The sequence below is a fragment of the Hibiscus syriacus genome, unplaced genomic scaffold (genome assembly GCF_006381635.1).
Source record: "Hibiscus syriacus cultivar Baekdansim isolate YM2019G1 unplaced genomic scaffold, ASM638163v2 tig00110548_pilon, whole genome shotgun sequence".
NCBI classification, from domain to species: domain Eukaryota; kingdom Viridiplantae; phylum Streptophyta; class Magnoliopsida; order Malvales; family Malvaceae; genus Hibiscus; species Hibiscus syriacus.
This window is the reverse complement of record NW_024062775.1, coordinates 4456681-4479452: the sequence shown is the minus strand read 5'-3', so window position 1 is coordinate 4479452 and position 22772 is coordinate 4456681. Positions and strand designations below refer to the sequence as shown.

General features: G+C 32.1%; 3 protein-coding genes across 4 annotated transcripts; all 3 read right to left on the bottom strand.

The window, feature by feature from the left end:
* Positions 1–1846: 1846 nt before the first annotated feature.
* LOC120130626 lies at positions 1847–2584 on the bottom strand. The gene has a single exon (XM_039147831.1). It carries the CDS (start codon positions 2582–2584, stop codon positions 1847–1849), a length of 738 nt encoding a protein of 245 aa, XP_039003762.1.
* Positions 2585–9863: 7279 nt separating this feature from the next.
* On the bottom strand, positions 9864–10338 carry LOC120130793. The gene has a single exon (XM_039147950.1). It carries the CDS (start codon positions 10283–10285, stop codon positions 9878–9880), a length of 408 nt encoding a protein of 135 aa, XP_039003881.1. The 5' UTR covers positions 10286–10338; the 3' UTR covers positions 9864–9877.
* Positions 10339–12818: 2480 nt separating this feature from the next.
* On the bottom strand, positions 12819–18553 carry LOC120131007 (auxilin-like protein 1). 2 transcript variants are annotated; one of them, XM_039148128.1, is made up of 9 exons: positions 18037–18551; positions 14750–17457; positions 14160–14701; positions 14007–14082; positions 13803–13873; positions 13652–13717; positions 13477–13566; positions 13067–13243; positions 12819–12948 (listed from the first exon to the last, which is right to left on the bottom strand). In XM_039148128.1, exons 1-9 carry the CDS (start codon positions 18444–18446, stop codon positions 12913–12915), a joined length of 4176 nt encoding a protein of 1391 aa, XP_039004059.1. In that variant the 5' UTR covers positions 18447–18551; the 3' UTR covers positions 12819–12912. The 2 variants fall into 2 exon arrangements, with proteins under 2 accessions (XP_039004059.1, XP_039004058.1); XM_039148127.1 differs by having other exon boundaries at positions 14160–17457; positions 18037–18553.
* Positions 18554–22772: the final 4219 nt, after the last annotated feature.

Genomic DNA, 22772 nt, shown 5'->3' with positions numbered 1-22772 from the left:
TAGTGATCATAACCCAACTTTTAAAACAACAAATAATTAACAAAATAGCAAACTCACCTTTGATGTCTCTCTCTCTCGTATGGAAGAACAAAGGAGATGAAGTGGAGAAAATATCTCCTCATCCTTATCCCACATGCCTATATATCATTTAATTATAATTTCCAAGTCAAATGACCATTTTGCCCTTTAATTCTTTGGATAATTACTATAAACTTTTAGGAAATATTTCCGAACAAATCATTAAACTATTCAACTATTCTACTTTAATCACATATTCTGAAATTTTACAATTTTGGTCACTAACCCGTATTTTGGGATGTTACATATAGGACTAGAGGGACATGTGTTACTAATTTTGACAGAACATGTCGTAATATGATTCACCTTGGATTTTTATTATTGTTGAAGGTTTTTTTTTTAAAATAATTAAAATATTATCTTTTAGACAATCATGAAACTCTTAATAATAGATGTTATCTCCGATTAAAACCGAAATATGTCTCAATATTGTATAAAAGAGAACATGGCAAGGTGTTGAAAGGTAACTGAAAGAATACATACTTTTACAAAAGGCAATGTCTGTAGGCAGCAGCGATTGCTTAAAAGAGGTTTGGAGATCGGTTATACTTTTGAATATTTTAAATTTTAGAATATTTTATTAATGATCTAATTTAATATCTTTGCACGGATCAATGTGAGAAAAAGAATTATTGTTATTTTTTGATGTTCCGAGTTAGAACATCGAGAGTGTTAATGGCGTGAGCGTTTAATATTGTCAAATAACTGAAAGTTATATACTTAAACATATATCATCCCTTGTATTTTTCATAGATTTATAAAAAAATATTTTTATATTTATAATATAACTTTATAAATTCACGTAATTAGCACGAATCAAATTATCTCGATGATTAAAAGAATAATTGTTATTCATAAATGTCTCAAATTCGAGCACTAACGATAGCAATATGGGTGATTGAACATTCATTGACAAATTATTAAGAGTATTTAGAGCATATGCTATTTTATAATCACGTTAGTTTAATAAAAATAAATACATTTAAGCCTATAAACCTTTGACACTTTTGTACAAAAGAAAAGAAACATGTAAGAGTTGAAGCAAAAGAAAAAAAGGTAAAAGCAAAGTGTTGTGTTTTAACAATTTCTGTTCCAGAAATGTCATTATGTTTTTCAGGTTCGATCCTCTCTTTTTTTCTCTTTCAAGAATGTAATGCGAGTTTTAATTGTAACGAAAATAATTAACAAAAAAATCATGCCATAAATTCGGTTGAAAATCCCAATTTAATAACTAATGAAATTAGTAAAATTCAACCACCGGCAGTTGTTTGACTTAAGCTTCATTTAGATGAATAATTTAATCACATCAAAACATCATTTTATAATTGAAGTTATTAATAATTCAATTTCAAAACTAATTTCAACCCGAAAATGGATTTTCATCGACTTTAACATTAATCATTTGTTTTCATTGAATCATTAATAGTTGGACTATAAGTTAAATTTGGAACTATATTAAGTTAAATTTATAAATATATAAACCTTTTAAAGATACTCGAATTTAATATTAATTTTTATCTTTCGATTCAGTAAGTATTTATAAAAAATGCTGTAATCTAAAATAACTGTTTTATTTTTTATTATTCGGACCAAATTTCATTTTAAAGGTAAAAAACCCTACTATGAGCTCTGTAAAAGCAAATTACTCCTTTCTCGTTTTAGCACTGTACAACCATACCATGAGCAGTCTGCTCGCTTTCTCTTTTCAAAGGTGAAAAGAAGAAGAAAGAGTAATAAACAATGTTCTTTTATTTTGTGTGCTTAAAATTTACTGAGAAGGTAAAATTATTTTTTCAGGATTTGAACATTGGAGAACAATAGACATAGATTCTTCTCGGCGAAACCTCAGCTGTTTGGCGATAAAATCTTCGATCGTTCGTTGAAACTCTTCGTTGCTCAACTCGTCTTCCGGGAACAATTCACCGTCCACGTTTTCAAATTTCCGGGACTTTTCTGTCTCCGATCGACGTAGTTCCTTCGTCACTACCTCCTCGGTTTTTCTTATCGGCAACGTCTCCGACTTACTCCTTCTATAGACTCTCGGATTATCCATCTCAGAATCGGAGTCCGACTCCGGCTCCATTTCCTCGCATGTGAGAGTATTTGCGTTTGCTTCAGAGATGATCTCCTGGTCTTGATACACAATCTCTTCTTGAGACTCCGATTTGGAGCGATTCTCAGCGATTTTGGTGATTTCCTCGTAAATTTTGGAATCGGCATTGCTAACTGCGGAGAAAATGCCGGACTTAGCAACGACAGTGACGATGATGACGTTACATACGAGGAAAACGAAGGGCGGACTTGCAACGATCCCGCCGAGCTTCAAAATGAACTCACCGGAGATCTTGACGACGAAAGGCAGGCGCTCGAAGGTCCACGCCAAAAACAGCAAAGCCAAGAGCAATTCCAAGAAACGAAACGCCTTTGCTAAGCTTCGAAGCCGGTTGTACCTCTTCATCGCCTTGGCTTTCTCTGCTTTCACGTTATCGAAAACAAACGAATCCATTTAACAGAAGTTTTCAAGGTATTCAATGCCTGAAGTTCCGAAAGAAATTTGAAAAGTTTAAAGTTCTGCTTGGCTCTCTGGAAACTGATGACTCAAATTTTCCGGGAAAATAACGGAGAATTCGACCGTCAGAGCAGCGAGGTTTTATTTTTCGGAGAACTGAACCATCCAAGGGAAATGCTTTTATAGACCGATAGTCATGGAATTTAGGAATTATTTAATAAGAAATATTAGTAATAACTAAAACATTAAGCAAAGACCAAAGATGAAAAGGGGCTAATACAAATTAGAAAAAGGCAGGCTTTACGGAGTAAATATATAGAAATATCCTTACGGTTTGGGTACATTACAGGCCCATAAAGTACATCACACGTGGATATCTATTTCTCTTTCTTAATTTTTAATAATTTAATATAATTATAGAATAATATTTATTTATAATTTTTTAATTATTAACAATACATGTATATATAAACATTTAAATTCAAGATTTTAAAAACTATTTCTTTTAACTATTGATATTATATTAATAATTTTTTAATTTTAAAATTACATGAAAATTCAGATTAATAATTCAATATTAATAGTTGATTCACACAGACGCGTGGAGTGCTTGGTAAAACTCTGATTCCTCTCGGGGTTGTTTGGTTGAAGATATATCTTATTACCGGAGAAATGAAATTTTCATTCTTCCGTTTGATAGGCCAATATTCCCAGTCCTGGTAATCTTTTACTATCAACAGTGGATTTTTTGGGGTATATTACAGGAAATGTGATTACTCTCTTTCCCTTAGGTATTGTTGGATTACCGATATTTTGTATTAAAATACCTTTAATTTTTTTTTTCAAAAATATCATTCTTCTATAGTTGAATAATAAAAATTTTACGAATGTTAAATTATAAATTTATCCTTAAACTATTTTAGATTTACAAAAAAAAATCTATAATTAAACTTTTATTAAAAGTTCAGGGGTTAAAATAAAATTTTATCATTTCATTAAACCTATTTATATTTTTAATTTTGTAAAAAAAATTATATAAATTTTATGAATTTAAAATTTTTAAAGAAAATATATAAATTAATTATAATGATATTATAGTAGAATTTAACTTGTTAAAAAATAAATATATAATAAGGATAATTTGGTAAAATGTACATTCCAATAATCTTTTATTCCTTTAACTAAACTCTATAATCTTACATTCTTGTTAAATCAACCAAACACAAAATACAATATTCTCAGTAATCTTTTTCTTTGATAATCTTTTTTTCTCACTAATAATCTTACATTTCGTAAACCAAATGCGTTCTCACTGTAAAATTTCTTTGACCAACTTAAAAAACATCATCTTTTATTTTACTTTCTTCCGTTTAGATAATCGATGCACCAATTTTTTATTTTATTTTCCAGAATAATAATTTAAACATTTAGGGTTGTTGACAACTTTCGTGTATTCGCAATTGGGAAAGTTTCACGTAAAGTAATATAATATACGGTTAAGAAAATATATTATTAAAAATATTATTATTTTTTTAATATTTTTGATAAAAAATTATCGAAAATATTATTATTTATACAGGAAATGTTATTATTGGATATTTTACAGGGTTTGTTAACATATTCGATAAAGTCTTACCTAAAACATTATTTTTTCTACCGAAAATATTAATATTAGACATTTTACCGAAAATATTAAAAAAATATTAATATTTTAAATAAAAAATAATATTTTAAGTAATTATTTTTATCTAAAATGTTAAAAAAATAATTATATTTTTAATAATATATTTCTTTAGTTATATATTAAGACTTACGTACGTTAAAATTCCTCACAATTGCAGTAGAGAAGACGTGATTGTCAGACACGTCATTATTGTGTCTTTATTTATATTTATTTGTTTATTATATAGCAGACCAGTTTTCCACGATGATTTTATGTACATTTTTATGATAGCAGCTTCTTGTTATTGATTTGGCCTCCCATATAAACTACAAGTTGAAGGACGTTCACTTTCGAGAAAAATTAATCGACTCTATTTCCATATGTAATGGGGTAAGAGAGAGGTAAGATAGTATAATTTCTCTAACGTCAGGTTAAGAGCAACTTCCGTGTGAAACCTCCGGCAGTCAGAATTATGAATTACCCACCATGAGACTCGATCCCACGACCACAAGGTTAAGAACCTTACGCTCTATCCACTTTCCAGAAAAAGATTTTATTAAATTTTAGCTTCCTCTGATCCTGTTTCAAACAGTTTTTTTTAATTGTGTTTAATTTTTTAATGAAATTAAATTAATTTTAAACTTTTGTAATAAAGTTTTATTCTGTAAATTCATTTTATCAGTTTTAATTAGTTTAGTTTAGGTAAATCAGAGTTGTCTTAGATATTTTCATGATATAAGCAAAAATTCAAAAATATTTCTTTATAAAATGAAAATATATTTTATTACTTTAAATAATTAATTTAATATTACATAAATAAATCATGGGAAATGATTAATTTTTAAGAAGTGTTTGCCATCTATTTTTAAGAAATTCAAGTATTTTTGAAAATTATATTTTTAGTTCCTAAATTGTTTATAACTTTTTAAAATTGCATTTTTAATCCCTAAACTATTACAAGTTTATACTTTAGTCACCAAACTTTTAAAACTTACATTTTAGTCACTAGCCAAAATTTGGGGTATTACATACATAGAAGAAGAGAAAGATGATAACAAAAGTCTTGTTACTTTAAATGTTGAGACAAGATGGAATTCAACTTTGTTAATGCTTCAATTTGCTATTAAGTTTAAAAAGGCATTTGCTAGTTTATACATGAAAGACTCTTCTTGTTTCAAGAAACTTAGAAAGGTTGGTGGTGATTCCATTGAAGATGATTGGAAAAGGGTGAGTAGTTTTTTTTACCTTTCTTGAGTAATTTTTATGATGCAACATTAAGGTTATGTGGTTCTCGTTATGTGACTTGTAACCATTATGCACATGAGATTTACGAGATTAGATTAATGATTTCGACCATAAGTGATGATGATGAGGGTATTAAGAAAATATCAACCCAAATGATGTCTAATTATGAAAAATATTATGGGAACATTGATAATATCAATATTTTGATGTTTGTGGTTGTGATCCTTGACCCTAGGCACAAGTTGAATTATGTTAATTGGATTGTGCAGGATTCTTACGATGACACAAGAGCCACTCTTTTGTGCCTCAAAATCAAGATGATTTTGCAGTCTTTATTTGACTCATATGTTTCTTCAATGTTTCATTCAAAGACAAATGATATTTCTTCCTCCACTTCTACTTCTTTATCCACTTTCACTCAAAGTGGGGGTAAGATTGATCTTCAACAACTCATGGATTCAAAATTCCAAAGGGATACGGGTTGTTTGTTAACTAGTGCCAACAAAAGTGAGTTGGAGAAGTATTTAGAATATGCTTGTGAGCCTCACGTTTCAAATCTTGATATCCTACAATGGTGGGAAGATCAAACAAAAATATGCTTGATTCTTCATATGATGGCTAAAGATGTTCTTGCAATACTTATCTCAACTGTAGCTTATGAGTCGACTTTTAGTATCGGGGTCGTGTCCTTAATTCTTTTCGTACTTCATTGACTCCAAAAATGGTTGAAGAACTTGTTTGCACTCAAGATTGGTTACGCACCTCTCGGTCTCCTATTATAATAGAGGTAAGCTTAATTGCCTTGGAAGATTTGGAGGAAGGTTAGTTTATTTTTAACGTTTGATTGCTTCTTTTTGTTGTTTATTCAATATTTAATGTTTAAACATAAAGGTATGTTTTAATCTTTTTTATTTTACTCCGTGTGATGCAGCCATGAAGGATCTAACTTTGGAGCAACCAAAGATTATAATTGACGAGACAATTAATACTTTGGATGATTTCTAAAGTTTGTACCTTGGAATTTTGAAGTACTTAGTGATCCTACTGTCTATTTTATTATGTTGTTGAGACTTGAAACTCTTGTGTAGTATTTTTATTTTGAACATTTTGTGTTGATTTTATTATGTTGTTGAGACTTGATACGTTTGTGTGATATTTTTATTTTGAACATCTTGTGTTGATTTTATTGTGTTATTGAGACTTGATACTCTTGTTTAATATTTTTATTTTGAACATTGTGAAAATGAGAAAAATACTAATATTAATATTCGAAAGGGAGGGCGTGTTGAAGGTTCATAAGGGACTTGGAAATGAGCTATTAGTTCCATCTTCTGTAGTCTGTAACAAAACCAACCAAGTGTAGAAATATGATTGTTTCAATGACTTGACTCATGAATTGAGCTTGTATGCTGAGACTTTTATAATCAACTAAGGTGATTTTTTTAAATTTGATATTGCTTGATATTTGAGAATTTTGATTTGTTTCATTGCAAATTCAAAGATGAATCCCAACAACTCACACTATGTATTTCTTATGCTTGTTCCTTGGTTTCCGTAGGTTTTTTTTTTAAATAATCTCTTTTGTATGCATTAAATCCTCATAAAGTAAAGATATATATGTTGTTTAGATTCGTTTTTATCTTTTAAGCTAAAATGTTTATGATGCAAAATTGCAAATTGTGCTATTTAACATTTAGGAGATTATTTTCTTGCACTAAATTAAAAATATTATGTTATTTAAATGTTAATAGCAATGGGTTATACAATTGCAGTGTGGGCATGTAATTACAAAACAAGTTGTTGAAAAATGAGAAAATATTAATATTTAACTTTTGTTAATCTTTTTGATTTTTTTTTAAAAATTGGATTCGGATATCTGATTCGAAGTTTCGGGCATCTGAAAATTCAAATATCCGAGGTTTTATCGGATACGATTCACTATTTTAGGTATTCAAAATTTTGGATTAGATAATATCCGATATCCGATAATGCACACCTCTATTGACGGCGTCATTTACCTTAGAGTAACCCAACGGCGATGGGCAACGAGGAGGAGTTAACGGCGGTAAGGGTTTTAACACAAAGGTGAAGAAAAGAAGAAGAGTCGGGAGAGGGGCACCACACAGCTTTAAACAATTAGGGTTAGAGTTTGATATCAAATAAAATTGGGTTAATTACATCTTAAGCCATCGAAATTTCTATGGTTTTAGAAAATGGTTCCAAACTTTCCAAATTTACAATTTAGCTACTAAACTCGAATTAAGAATTTAGGCTAAAATTTTCTAGATTCTAGGGTTTTGGATTTGCGGTTATTTCGGGGTGTTACACATCAACATCATATTTTGCTCCAACGAACTAGGGCAGCAAATGAGTGCTGACCATGGAGAGTAACCAAGAGGCTAGGGCATTATCTTGCACGACAAAATCATCATACGCGTCATTGGAAACCATTGCTCCACTATCATCAACAATCTTTTGAGGCTAGAACCTGTCAACAAATGCTCCAACCTATGACTTCTCACGATGAGGAGAACCCCTCTGCTTCAATAACAGGCATGGTTTTTAGAACCGGATCGGTTAGCGAACCGGCCATGTTACCGGTTCGGTTAGCGAACCGGCCATGTTACCGGTTCACTGGTTCAACCGGTCGGAAGAACCGGACGACGTCATAATTATTTAAAAAATTAAATAAAAATACCAAAAATATTTAATAAAAAATAATTTTTTATATCACAAGTCATTCAAAGCAAGTCATAACATATATAAGTTAAAAACCATAAAATCAAGTGAAACAAAATGATTCAAATTAACTACAACATAATATTTAAGGTAAAACATATTAAATAATAAATATAATTATATAACTATAATTAAAAAAATAAATTTGAGGCTAAAAAATCATAACAAAATGATATTGTTTGGTTTAATTTTTTTTTAAAAACAATCTCACATGGCTAAGAAACATAGAAGAGCATCCCAAAAGTCTAAAGAGTAAAAATATGAGAACAAAACAATCCCACATGGCTAAGAAACATAGAAGATCATCCCAACTAACTTCTATAAATAATAGAGGAAATTTGACATTCAAAATCATGGAGCCTTTTGGTGAGCATTGAGTAAACTATTCTTTTACTTCAATCAAGCTCGAATTTTAGGTTTCAATCGAGCTTCTAAATTTTTTTTGAGTTCAAGCCTTTTTGAGTTCAAGTTTCAATATTATATTTCGAGTTTAAGTTGCGTTGAGCTTACTTTTAAAATTTTCAAGTTCGAGTCGAGCTCAGCAATACTCGAGTTCGACTTGGCTCGTTTAACAAACGATGTTATTTGGTTTAATTTAAAAAAAAAACACAAAATTGGTGGGTTTTTCTGATTTTTTTTTTGTTTTTTCCGATTTTCAGTCAATCCGGTTCTAACGGTTCAACGGTTTTTGGCCGGTTCACTAGTAACGGTTCAACCGGTGTAGATTGAACCGGACTAGGCAACGGTTCTCGGTTGAACTGACCGGTCCGATCCGATTTTCAAAACACATTAACAGGAAGTTCTTGTCAAGAACGATTCACCTTCTTATTTGTGAACATCTTGCCGTTTCTTGAAGATGACTCCACAGAAACTTCTCCACTGGACAAGCTTGATTGGCCAAACGTTGACAGAGGCATTCCAGAGCACGAAAGCTAGAACACAAGAGAGCAACAACCACCGGGACCTTCTACAACTGATACCATGCTAGATTTTAAAGATTATGCAAGATACATAGAGAATAGAGATGAATTAGAATGCTTGATTTACTTCAAAGACTTTATATAGGGTTTTACAAACAAGATAACTAACCTTAATAACTAACTGTCAACAACACTAACAGCTAGCAACTCTTAATAGAAGAACTAACAACGATTCTCACTGAGGTTGCTTGGTTCGTACATATTATTAAAATATTATTTGAAAAATATAATTTTCATGTATATTTTGGTACATCTTATCAGAGAATATGTTTTGGAAAAATATACCTTGACGTATAAAGATATGAAAAAAATGATAAGATGGATAAAAACATAAAATAATTTTTCTATAATCCAAGTACTCCATTCCTAATATAAAATTTTCATAGAATATCCATCCCTAGTATTTATCACAAATCCTTCCCAATAATGAAGAAAACTACAATAAACTGATATGCAAACCGCAAAAATGGAAAGTGAACTTTTCGGATATCAAAGAAGCTATTAACAAAACCAATTAATGAAAAATCAGAATACTAGTTAAGAAGATCCAAGCCATATATTTGTTTGCAAAGTTTCAAATAATTTAAAAAAAAAAGTACAAATTTAAAAGTAATGAATATGTTTACAAATTCTGGGTTTATATTTTTACCCCAAAACAAAGCTTCATTTGTAGTGAATGACAGGCATGTTAGCACTCATGTCCCACATCCCTCCTTCTTTGAGGTACTCTATATACCTTGCAAACTCCGGTTTAGCTGTTGTTTTCTTCTTGCGACGAGAATCAAATAGGCTGAAAAGTGGGTGAACACTCTTGGGCTTGGCACCCTTTTTGTTGGTGTCAGTAGTCGTCGTCGACGATTTGAATTGACTCTTTTCCGGCAGCCCCAATTCCGGGCCGTTAAACTTTCTCGACAAGCCGAAAACCCGAGCCGGCACACTTCTAGCTCTCTTCAACTGAGCTTCAAACTGAGAATTGCTCGAAACAGGCTCGTCATCGACTTCGGTTGCAACGAGTAATCTTTCATAGCCATTACGGCTTCTTCTGGTGCTGAAAGCTCTAAGCATGGCCATGTTGTGAAAATATGAGAGGATAAACAAACTTTGGTAGCTAGAGCAGGAAAGATTGTATGTATTTATGAGGCTAGAGGGACCAAGTTGGTGAGACTAAAATATGAGAGGATAAACAAACTTTGGTCGTTGTTTGTTTGGTGTGTACCTTTGTAGTTTGAACGTAATAAAAATTGGTCAGATTTTGCCACCTTTGTTGAAGAAGTATTGGCTTTGGACTTTGATTTTCGTCGCTATTATCCGACAAACGTGACGAAAATTGTGTCAGCCGACGCTTCCGGAATTGTATAATTGATTTAAATATCGTCCCTAAAACGGGACTGATTTCTTTTGTAGATTAAACACGTGTGTCTTGCTTTGTAATCGTCGTCTAAAAAAATAAATGCTAAATTACACATTTCTAGGTGAACTGTACTTAATCTCCTATTTTATTTATTGTACTTTTAATTTTTTTAATTTACTCAATGAACTTCGAATTGTTTCTATTTTGATCACTCTGAATTATTTTATTATTATTTTTATATGATATGGATTTTTGTATTATTTAATATAAAATAATTGAAAGTATAAAATAAAAAATAAGGTTGTTAGACGCCACCGTCGGTCACTGTTGACCGTCGTAGATGGTTACTGTTCAATCCCAAATTTTATGGGTCAATTCGTCTCAACCCTGAATTCGAATTTGATAGTTGTTTCACTGGAAAATCTCCCAAAATTGATGAATATCGACCGACCAGTTTTGGCTTTCTCACTTTCAATCTCTAATTCATGGGCTTCGGAGCAAATTACGACAAAATAGAGGTTAGATTCGGAGTCAAGATGTCGAGAAGAAGCGACCCATGGGAGTTTGAGACTGAACGACCACCGTCTATGGAGGTCGACGGTGGCTAGTGGTGGCATCTGGTCACCTTCTGTTTTTATTTCATATTAAATAATAAAAAAATACCATATCATACAATAAAATAATTCAGAATGATGAAAATACGAGAAGTTTAAAATTTTAGTGAATAAATTAGAAAAATTGAGAAGTACGGTGAATAAAATAAGGGAGAAGATATAGTTCACTGAGAGGAGTGGTGTAATTTACCCTAGTGAGAGGCAATTTCCTTACTAATACCGTCTCTTTGAAAAAAAATTAAATATTGCTTTTCGATGGCCTTGAGTATTGTAAAAAGTAGCAACATTACTCATCAATGAAAAAGTCTAACATTATCCGATTTCAACGAATTTGAATCGGTTGAACGTGAATTAAAAATAACTCGAGTTTAAATGATTTGAGTGTTGAGTTGATAAAAATTCAAATGATTTTGTTGAATTATAAAAAATGGTCAGCTAAAATCTTAGTGGATCAAATAATATTCCACCCCTGAGCAATTAGAAATTAATGGGAGTCTTACTTTGTTTTCTTGATTCAAACTAAATGTGCTTATGTTACTTTGTATTATTACAAACATTTAATGTTTTAGTATTTAGGGTTAACTTCAAAAATAGTCACCGGCCTTTTGGCGTGCTTTCATTTCGGGAATCATAAATTTGAACTTACAATTCAATCACTAAATTCTTAATTCACTTTCAGTACAATTACTGTTGTTAGGATTGTACTACAAGCGAATTAAATATTCAGAAATTGTATTATAGGTTTTAAACTTTTAATGACCAAAATGAAAATAATCTAAAAACTCGGTGACTATGTTTAGAGTTTACCGTAATATTTATTTTGTCTTTTCACGCAAACAATAAAATCCCGCAACTCTTTCATTTTCAAAGGCTTGTTATCCGATCCGAATTTGTATTTTTGAGTTCCTTCAGAGCCTCTTCTAGAACTTTATTTAGTATAGGAGAAAGCTAAACTTCACTCAATTCAAAAATTCAATTTTTTTAATTTGAGGAAACTCGACTCGAATTAAATTCGAATTATAATTTTATAAATTTGACTAAAATAATTTCAAGTTGAAACCAAATTGTAAAATACAACTCAAATAACTAGAACCTTTTAATAATTAGTAAATTAATTTTTAAATTTAAATAGAATCCTTCAACTTTAATATGATATATATATATATATATATATATATATATTATATGAAAAAATATGAAAAAAATATGTATATATTGTATATAGTTATAAAAAATCATTTAAATTGGAATCAAATAATATCATAATATTATAAATATTTATAATTAAGTTTAAATGAAAATTCAATTAAACTCAAATTATATAAACTCGACTCGACAAAAATTCAAATAAACTTTAAATTATAAAATAAAACTTATTAACTAGAATAACTTGAAATTTTTTTGACTCGATCGAATGCTCAGCCCTAATTTAGTAATAGATATCGTATTGAACGTTTATCCTATACCCCAAAATATACTCGATGTTCTTATCAATCATGGTTCAATTCAACCGGTTTCCCTGTCATGAAAATGCGTCAATACGATATGCCACCCATTGAATATCGAGTATAAATTAAGCTTAAAATGGTTTACAATCAGATTACATTTAGTAATAGAAATATTGAAGAGACAGGAGTCATTGAGGATGTTTTCTTGCCAAAGATTGTAAATTTACTTGAACACAGTGAAATATAATGATACAATTGGTATCAGTACCCGGAAGTGGGACTTCATTACCGCTCTTCTGAATTGAATTTGTTCCAAGCTTCCTGAAAATAAAGAAGCAAACAAAAAGTTAGCCTAAAACATACATCTCCTGCAATGGTTAAAAAAGCATTAATGGCACGAATCCGTGTTTCGGAGTATTGTAGCAGACGAGAAACAAACCTTTAGAAGATCAAAGACCTTTTCACAAATGTACTTGTGCTGAATGCTCGCACCCCGTTGCTGTAACTTGTCGGGGTGAACACAAAGAGTGGCTTTTCTGTAAGCTTTCTTTACTGCAGCTGAAGTTATAACTTCGGTTAATGGAATTGGCTGCCAACCACTCTCTGGACCAAGGATCTGTCAATGAAGAAAGCTCAGTTTGAAATAACTACGGATAAAGATTTAATATGTAAAGGCTAAAGGCAGAATGTCAAGTCAGTTAACAGTAGATTTTAATGAATAACACTAAATCGAAAGTTATGCACCAAAGTCCATAAGCAATAAGAACATTGGACAGAAACCAGAGCATCAAAGATCAAGTGAATTAATGCAAAGGAAATGATAAGCAGATTTTGGATACTATAACATACGTATTGCAAAGTCGAAAGCAACGCACGCAGGTTCCCTTCTTTCCCACTCGACCACCTCTTGACATCAGCATCGAGAGTTTCCGCAAATCTCTGCAAAGAGAAAAAAAAAGACAGTAAAAATGCAATGACTTTGTAATCTTGAAATATCTTCACAGGTGAAAACACAAAAGCGTACATTTCTTTCGGCTTGCTCTCTTTGAGCAATAAGATCCCGCATGTTCTTTTCTTCAAGAGCTTTTGCCTGCAAAAGACCACAAGCTTTATGTTAGTTTGATATGCAGAAATGAACATTCTAGTTACTGTGAAGGAACAAGAAAATATTATACAGCTCGTTCTGCAGTCCGTCGATATCTCTCTAATCTAGCTTTACACCTCTGAGCTGATTCGCCTTCAGCACCTTCATGCATGGAAAGAAACTTGTTCAGTAGCATAGAAGCAAAAATTCATTTTTTACTTCATTTCGGGTGATCTTATAACTAAGTAGTGCATTAAGAGGATACATGTATATAGTTCTCCAGAAAATATCCTACCATTATAAGTAGAGGAATATGGGTATCTTAAACCATCAAAAGAACCACTTCTCTGAATGTTCTGATCCTTTAGATCCTGCCGTTTAGGACTCCATTAATATGCTGCCAGGTAGCATAAGTTTCATAAAAATAAAACACAAAGGACACACTCACAGAGGATGAAGAGCTTGTTTTCATTCCAACGTTTCTAGAAGTTGAAAACTTATCAGACATAGACCGTTCTACTCGTTCCCTTGCCTCAAAAGCAGCCCTTTCAGCCATTGCCTTTTCCACAGCACGCTCTCGAGCCTCTGCAGTTGCTCTCTCCACAGCAGCACGCTCTGCTCTGAGCCTGGTCTCCATAGAAGACTTCTCCCTAGCACGTACCTCTGACATTGCTCGTTGACGAGCTTCAGCAGTTGCTCTTTCTACAGCAGCCCTTTCGGTCCTCTCTCGAGCTTCAACATAACCCCTTTCGTATGCTTCAAGAGTTGCTCTGTCAACTGCCATCCTATCTTTTTCCCTTTCCCTCTCCCTCTCTCTTTCTTCTTCTATCTTTCTAAGACGTTCCTTCTCCAGTTCTCTTTCTCTTTTCAGCCTCTCAGCCTCCTTCTCTTCAGGTCTGAGGCTCTCATTAACCTTTCTATCTTTCCTTTCTGTGCTCTGTGCTGTTCTCTGAATGCTTTTTTCCGCTTCCAATACAGATGCCTTAGCTGTGCCATGTTTCCTTCCAGTTTCAACATACTCTTTTGCCGCTTGAGCTGATACAAAATTATCCCCGTCTTCTTCAAGCTGTGAGGAAACCTGGGCCTCTTTGACATTCCTAAATCTTTCCTTGCATTCATAACCAAATTCCAGCCCTTGATTGTCATTATCAGAGCCCAATACAGGTGCACTGTTAATCTTCTCGGCATTTCTTTGTCCAATGGCATTTCCAGCCTTGCCAGCTTTCTTCACACTGTCATCTTGCCAAGACAAGTCTGAAATGTCATCCTTTCTGAACTGACTGACTTTAGCTTCAAAGCCAGCCATCCCAGAAACATTCAACTTTCCACCAACGTCCCCTTTCACCAATGGATCTGATTTCTTTTCACTGTCACTGAATTCAACCTCCTCCTTTCCATTTTCTTCAATAATGAACTCTCCATATTCTTCAATTCCATCAATGTTTTGATCATTATTTACTGCATCAGATACCACAAAATCCTCTCCCTCTACACGTTGACGAGTTCCTTCAGCAAATTTCGGTTTCTTCGCTTTTTCACACCTTGGAGTATGCTGATAGACACCATTTACTCCATTTAGTTCTTCGGTTTCTTTGAGCTCAACTACTCTTTTTTTCACTTCTTCTTCTGTATCTTGGACCTCTTTCTCTTGTATACTGTAATCTTCTTTGAATCTCTCCACGGTCTCTTCTTTGATCCCATTGTCAATTGCTTCCTCTTCACAAACCTTTCTTAGTCTATTCTCAGATTCCTTTCTTTCAAAAACCTCCTTTTGTTGCCTCTCGTCTTTTTCTTCCTCGGTAACCTGCATTGGTCTTTGCATGCTTGCATCTACCCTTTTAGCCTCTCTTTGTTTCGCCTCCATTTCTTCTTGTTCAAGAGCCTTTCTCTGTCTCCTCTCAGTTTCTTCCTGCAAATGTGTTTGTTTTAGCCTTTTCTCATTCTCTAGCTGCTCAAGAGCCATTCTCCATATCTTCTCTTCTAGGCCAAGTTCCTCCTCTTTCTTCGCACTTTCTTCTCGTTCACGAGTTCCTTCAATCTCCTCTTTCTCTTCCAGCTCACGAGCCTCTCTCTGCTTCTTGTTGTTCTCTACTTGTACTTCAAGGTTTGTTTCATGCTTTTCCTGCTCCAAAACCTCCCTCCAGATTTTCTCCTCATCTTTCTGTTTTTGGAACTCTTTTACTCTCTTCGGCTTTTCAAAACTGTTACTAGTCTGCTTTTCCTGCTTCCCGTTCTCTTTCTGTTCCGCACTCTGCCCGGCTTCAACCATATTTCCTTTTTGTTGAGCATTTATCTGCTGCTCGCAGTTTCCTAATTCATCAGTTCCAGTTCGTTTCTTACCATTTTCAAAAGGTTTCCCTGCTGTTAGAGACTGCCCATTATCCTCTAGTTCACTAACCAGTTGAGCTGCTTTAACCTTCTTTTCATGCCCTTTATGCTTACGGACCTCTTTAACAGGTTTCAATATTCTGGTGGGTTCCCCCCTTTCACAATTTTCTTTCGCCGTTTTCATGTCCCTCTCAACTTTCTCGATCTCGTGGTCTTCCCTAACAGCTTCTACTTTCTCATCACTGTCTAGTTGTTGCTCCAATGCCCCGATGTTTGCTTTTTTGGCTTTATGATGGAGCTCATGAGATTTCATGCTCTGGACCAAAACTTTCTCATTATTCATCTGCTCCAAAACTGTTTTCGACTTATCTGTCCGAACCAATTCAAAAAATTGAGCTGCTTCCTGCCATTCATCAGCTTCATCAATTTCAACAGACTCTAGAATTGATTGGGATTCCTTCCCAAGCTTCTCAACTACAAATCTTTTGGGTGCATTAAAAAGTTTCTCGCCTTCTAGAGAATCAGCTGCGTGGCTTTTCACAGCCCATTGCCTCTCCTCTCTACAATGCATTTTCATTCCACTATCTTCTTTTCCATCCATACTTAGCACTCCCTCGACTTTAATATCATCGGAACCCTCAACAGTCTTATTGGCCCTTTCCTTCTTACTTTTCCCATCAGACTTTGAACCTGGTTTGGTCGAGCAATTTACGCCTTCCCTTTTCCTTTCCAGTTGTTCTTTTGCACTCTTCAGTTTTGCTTGAGCTTTGTCCATTGCTTCTTTCATAGCAGCGGCAGAGGCTGCAGCAGCTGAGCTTGCATCTATCTCAACATCGAAGAAAGGAGATGAATTATCATCCATTCTCCCTTCAGAAGCAGCTTGTTGTCCGTTTTGATAGTCTTCGTTTTTTAAATTGACAAATGGAGGAGGCCTAGAAGGAGGGGGCACATGAGATGGCGAAGTTCTTAGGTTGACATTAGAGATTGTGACAAACATCTCATCAGAACAAGATCCAGTTCTTCGATATTCTCTTCGAGTTGAGTCATTCGTAAATGTTTGTTCTCCAGTAGTCCAATTAGAAGGATGGGACACGGTTTTCCTAAGATGCTTTTTCTTTATAACACCACTAGTGAACTCAAGATCAATATCATCAGCCAAATCCAACGGCGGATTCTTTTTGTCCATCTTTTGCAAGGGATTTTCAATTAAGCAAGCATATTCAGGATCAGTACGCAGCTGAGCAACATGGGTAATCCCATTTGATATATTCATGTCACCTCTGACATTAGCCTTGTGATAAGATATATTGAACTCCATACTGGTATCGATCGGCTCACAATAATCTCCATTCGAGAAGTACGGGTATTTTCCAGAATGATCCGACCCCTCTGACAGAGACTCGGTTTCTGCTTGCATCCTATGAGAGGAAAGAAATGAATTTACCATCAACAAAGTTATACCCCTCACAACAATAAACAATCAATATGCAGAAGCTTTACAAAGAACCACCATAGCATTAATGTGCATCGGATGTTCAAAAGAATGCCTAATTCAAACACTGAAAGAACAGATTTCCGAAGAGGTTCTTCTACGCATTTTACACTTCATTGAAGAAGAAAAACCCGGAATCCAAGAAAAATAATCGATTCGATAATGAGTACAACAAAGAAAATAAAAAACAAAAGATCAGTTCTTGCCCCAACACCCTTCTTAGATTCCTCAAAGAACAAGTAAATTTTCCAGTAGGAAACTCAATATTCCCTTTGCCATAAAACACGAATACTTGATTCTAATAGGAGTTAAATTTAAAAGGAAAAAGAAAGTTCAAATTCAAATGCATCAAGATTCAGTACCCAAAGAACGAAGGGGGAAAATCAAAACTTTGCAGTAGAGTAACTAGCATACCATCTTTCTAAGATCCAACTATTTACTCATTTTTGTTGCAAAAATTAGCTCAAAGGAGAAAACACTTCAAAAAATTAAGATACGAGTATACCAAGCTTCATCAGATGAATCGCCATCGTGATCGTGATCATCACCAGCATTGGCTTGTCTCATCAGGTCCTCGTACGAAGCAGGGAAATCCAAGTCATCAAATCCGCCGAAAACATCGGCGTAGTTGAACCTCGGGCTCCGTACATCAAACATAAACTCGTTGCTGTCGTTCATCAAGGGAAGATCCAACACCGGAATCGACGAACCTCGAGACGCGTGAAAACCGCCGAAAATCTCGGTGTAATCCTCTGGTCTCGGCGACAAAGTGGGGCCACCACCACCGAAAGCGTCGTCGTACATGGTTCTGCTGGACAAGTTGGCCGCGCCATTACAACTTGTCGTTCGCTTGGTGGAGAGTGTAGCATGGGAAGAACCCCTGTTTGGTTTCCGAGAACGTGAGAGATTTTCCATGAAAATGAAAGCTTCTAGGTTTCTACAAAGATTTTTCTTCCTTACATTAAAAAATATAATTCATAATTTTTTATCTGTGCTCTTCAGTGTTTACAATAGTCTCTAGCGGACAAAAAGAGTGTCAGGAGGAGGAAGATGAAAAGGAGATATTAAAAAATTAAATCAATAATAAAAGAAAACTGGAAAATTACGAAAATGTACTTGTTTATTTTCTGTAGTTATTTAAATCGAACCAAAATATATTTTAGCAAAACAGTATCGCGTTGTTGTAACTTGCAATATTTTCTGTAGTAATTTAAAAATTTTAATTTTCTAACCCAATCTGGTTCGGTAATTGCATCTATATTTAGTTTTTCCTTTGTTTTAAAAATAGTAATTTCAAATAAAGGAGTATCGGTCGGTTTTAAGTTGAGAATTGATTTTATTTTTTATTATCCATTTCTTATTTTTGAGAATTTATTCACACAATATAAATTAAATTATGATCATTTATTTACTTTATGTAAAATGAAAGAAACGGTTGAGAGGTGGGTAAGCAAAGGTGTGTTAAATTAGGTTGAGAGGAGAAGTTCAAGGCTGGCTGTAAAAAATTGGATTAGAATTAGAATTGAATTAAAAGTGTAAATAAAAAAGTAAGAAGGAAGAGAAGATGATGTTGTTGAAGAGTCGGAGCCCAAACTGTTGTACTGAAAAGAACAACTCCTACAACAAATTATGCTTTCGTAACTTGCAGGTGTCTTAAGCTAAGCCCTGGTCATTAAATCTCATCCTGCTTCCCTACGTCCACTTCAGTTAGCTGCATTTGATTATTTCCCCTCTTTGGTATTGGCATTGTCGTACGACCATGATTCTAGTTCGAGAATGATAAAATATAATTAACAATAAAAAATACGAGACACAACGGTCTTTAAAATTTGAGGGTGACAAAATATAATTAATAATAGAAAATAAAGGGGAAAGTGACTCCGAAACTCTACGTAGCTCTATCACTTGGCCGTGGTCCGAGTTCTTAAAAAATACGAAGATGGCGTTACAGGGTTAGTCACATGGAATTTAATTTATTTATATTACTTTTTTTTTTTATCAAAATTGTATCGTGAATCTTTTTATTAAAAAAGCCAAACATTGAAAGGTTTTTATTTTAATTTGATGGAGAAACTGTTGATAAACCAGAATACATGAACATGCATACGCCTTTCTCTGTAAGGCTCTGATAGTGACTGTAGAATTAGAGAATATAAGGGAAAGAGGCAACTTGCAAATGCGAACAGGGTTTTAGGCTTTGGCTGCAGCCATGGACCATGGTCCAGTTATACTTTAAACTCGGCTGACTTGATTTTGACCTCGCCTTGGACCATCCATTTCCAGCTTTTTTTTAGTTATCATCTCCTCATCCACATTCCACAGCCTGTTTTTTCTTTCTTTCTTAGTTTTTGTTTCCATCGAAATTAATAGGGTTAATGTAGGATATGGTTTTCTGGGCATCCAAACACAAATCTGTTTAAATAAGGACAGTATCTTCTTTTCATTTATCTGCTTCGGCTTTTGTCCCCGGTATAGCCTACCTCTAGGCCAAATTTGTAAAGTACACTAGTATTTTCACTTTGTAATAGACAAATTTATTTTAAATCTAGGGTAAAATATATAAAATGATCCCTCAACTATAGATAATTATTTTGTTAAATCCTCCAACTATATAACGTTATTTTATTGAGTTCATCGATTATTAAAAGTTTTAGTAATCACTCAACTATTCATATATTACAAACTCGTTATTTTTGTTAAAAAAATTGATCACCGTCTAATCTAGATGTTAATCTACTAATTGAGATGTTAAAATCACATCTTAATGATGTCTATTGATATCGCCATCCATTTTAAGGACTGACTCGACAATATAATATTTCAAGCGCTAACTCGACAACGTATTATAAATGGAGACTTGACCAAAAATACAACTCAAATAATATGATAACAAATTTTATCATATCTCAGTTAGCAAGTTAATGTCATGCTCAAATGACTGCCAATTTTGTAAAGTAAAAAGGTGAGTTTGGAACATATAAATAGTAAAGTGAACATTTTATATCTTTTAATAGTCAGAGGACTCAACGAAACAACACTTTATAATCAGATGATTATTTTATAATTTTTAATAATACTCAGCAAAAACAACTCTATATAGTCAAAGAACCATTATATAATTTATCTTTAAATTTATAAATATCATATTAAAAATATTATATTAATTTTAAAAAAACTTAATTAAGTTAAAAGTGTGTTTCTTTCATTGAAATGTTTTTCGAAAAATATTTTATATAAAATGAATTGAAAAATAATTTGTGAAAAATGTTTTACATCATAATATTTTAATGATGTTGTGTAAATCATTTTTTACTAGTTTGATAAATTTTCTAAAAAAATGTTTATAATAAAAACATAATACAATAAAGAATTTTATTTATTATAAAAAGTTAATATTATTATTTTAAAAATATTAAAATAGGTTATTTATTATTATTATTAAAATATTATTTTTTATATTGTAAATAAAAATATTAAAATTATTATATCTATTGAAGTAAAAATATTATAAATTATTTATTAAAATAAGTATATTATATGATTATTATAATAAATATTATTAATTATATTAATTGCTTAATTAAATAAGAATATTATTATTATATAGAAAATTATAATATCAAAACAAAAATATTATATTATATTTTAAAAATTATTAATAAATATATAAGTATTTTATTAAAAATCATTTTATGAAATTAATAAATAATGCAAATTATATTAATAATTTATTATATATTATTAAATAAAAATATAATATCATATATTTTTATAATATATTGAGTATATTGTTCTAATATTAAAAATACAACTTTTTATAATTAAAATTATTAATAAACATATTTTAAATACTTTAAAAATTAATATGTGTATTAAAATAATATTAAAATATTATATTAATATTAAAATATTATATTAATATTAAATATATAAAATAATTTTATTTTGAGTATTGAACTGAAAAGTTTAAAAAACGACTTACCGCAAATCAAACGTAAATCATTTTTCCGAAAATATAAAAGAAATTCTATTGATCATAAAATTTTTTTACATTGATTATCTTATTTTCCTTCAATCAACACTAAAAAATCAAAAATATATTTTTGAAAACTTTTTTTTACGTGAAACTATAAGATGCTAAATTCAAATGTACTGATCATAGATCCAATGGGAAACTGGGTTTAATTTTTTTTAGAAAAAACTAAGATTCAAAATGTTGCAATCCATTAAGAATCTCATGCCAAAAAAAACTGTAATATAAGGTTAAAAAATATATATAATCAGAAATATTAATATTTTTTTAACATTTATGATAAAACATTACCAATGTTAATTTCAATAGCCAACCTGTTATAATCTTTTAACGTCTCCATAACATTTCTGGTTGCAACCGAAACGTTAAAAAGATTAATATTTTAAGTAACAAAATTAATATTTTAAGTTGTGCTCCACTAAAAATATTAAAACAAAATTAATATTTTCGATTATATCTTTTCTTAACTTTTTTTTATTGCTTTTCCTTACACATCTCCGAATCAAGTAGGAAGAATAACCTTATTATTCTGACGGTGTGAATTTAGAATTATTGAAATTTCAAGTTGCCCCATTTTATTTGTTCACACCCAAATACCAATACCGTTGAAAAAATGACCAAATTTGGACCTTCATGTTTTCCAATTTTTTTGTCACCCAACAATTCAAATCTCAAACGAAAAAAGATAAAAGGATAAAAATGAAACCGGATAAAAATGAAACCATCACTCTTTACGCTCGTTCTAGACAGACATAAAATTTTATATTATAGGAAAAAAAATTGACCATACTTTTTGGTTCAACAAGCAATATGAAAAAGTGGAAAAATTCACATTTAGCTCCTTAATAACTGACTTTAGGGTATAATAATTGAACATACTTTTTGGTTTAACAAGCAATAGTACTGTTAACGTCACTGGATTTAGAATGGGCGACCGTTGCTGATTGATTTGTTATAAATTGGAACGAAATGAAAGCCATTAACAGTAGCTGTGCCTATCATGAATAGTCCTTTATGATCTTTAAAAGAATGTAGTTTAAGCAACCTGAAAATACAAATTAATAAGCCTTTTCAAGAGCCATGATTGCTTCCCTCAAGTTTAAGCAAACTGACGATTATTGCAATGGGCTCTTCCTATATATCCCCATAAACTTGGCCACAAATTCTGCGCACAAACAAAAGAAAGAAAGGAAAAAGAACCCATAAAC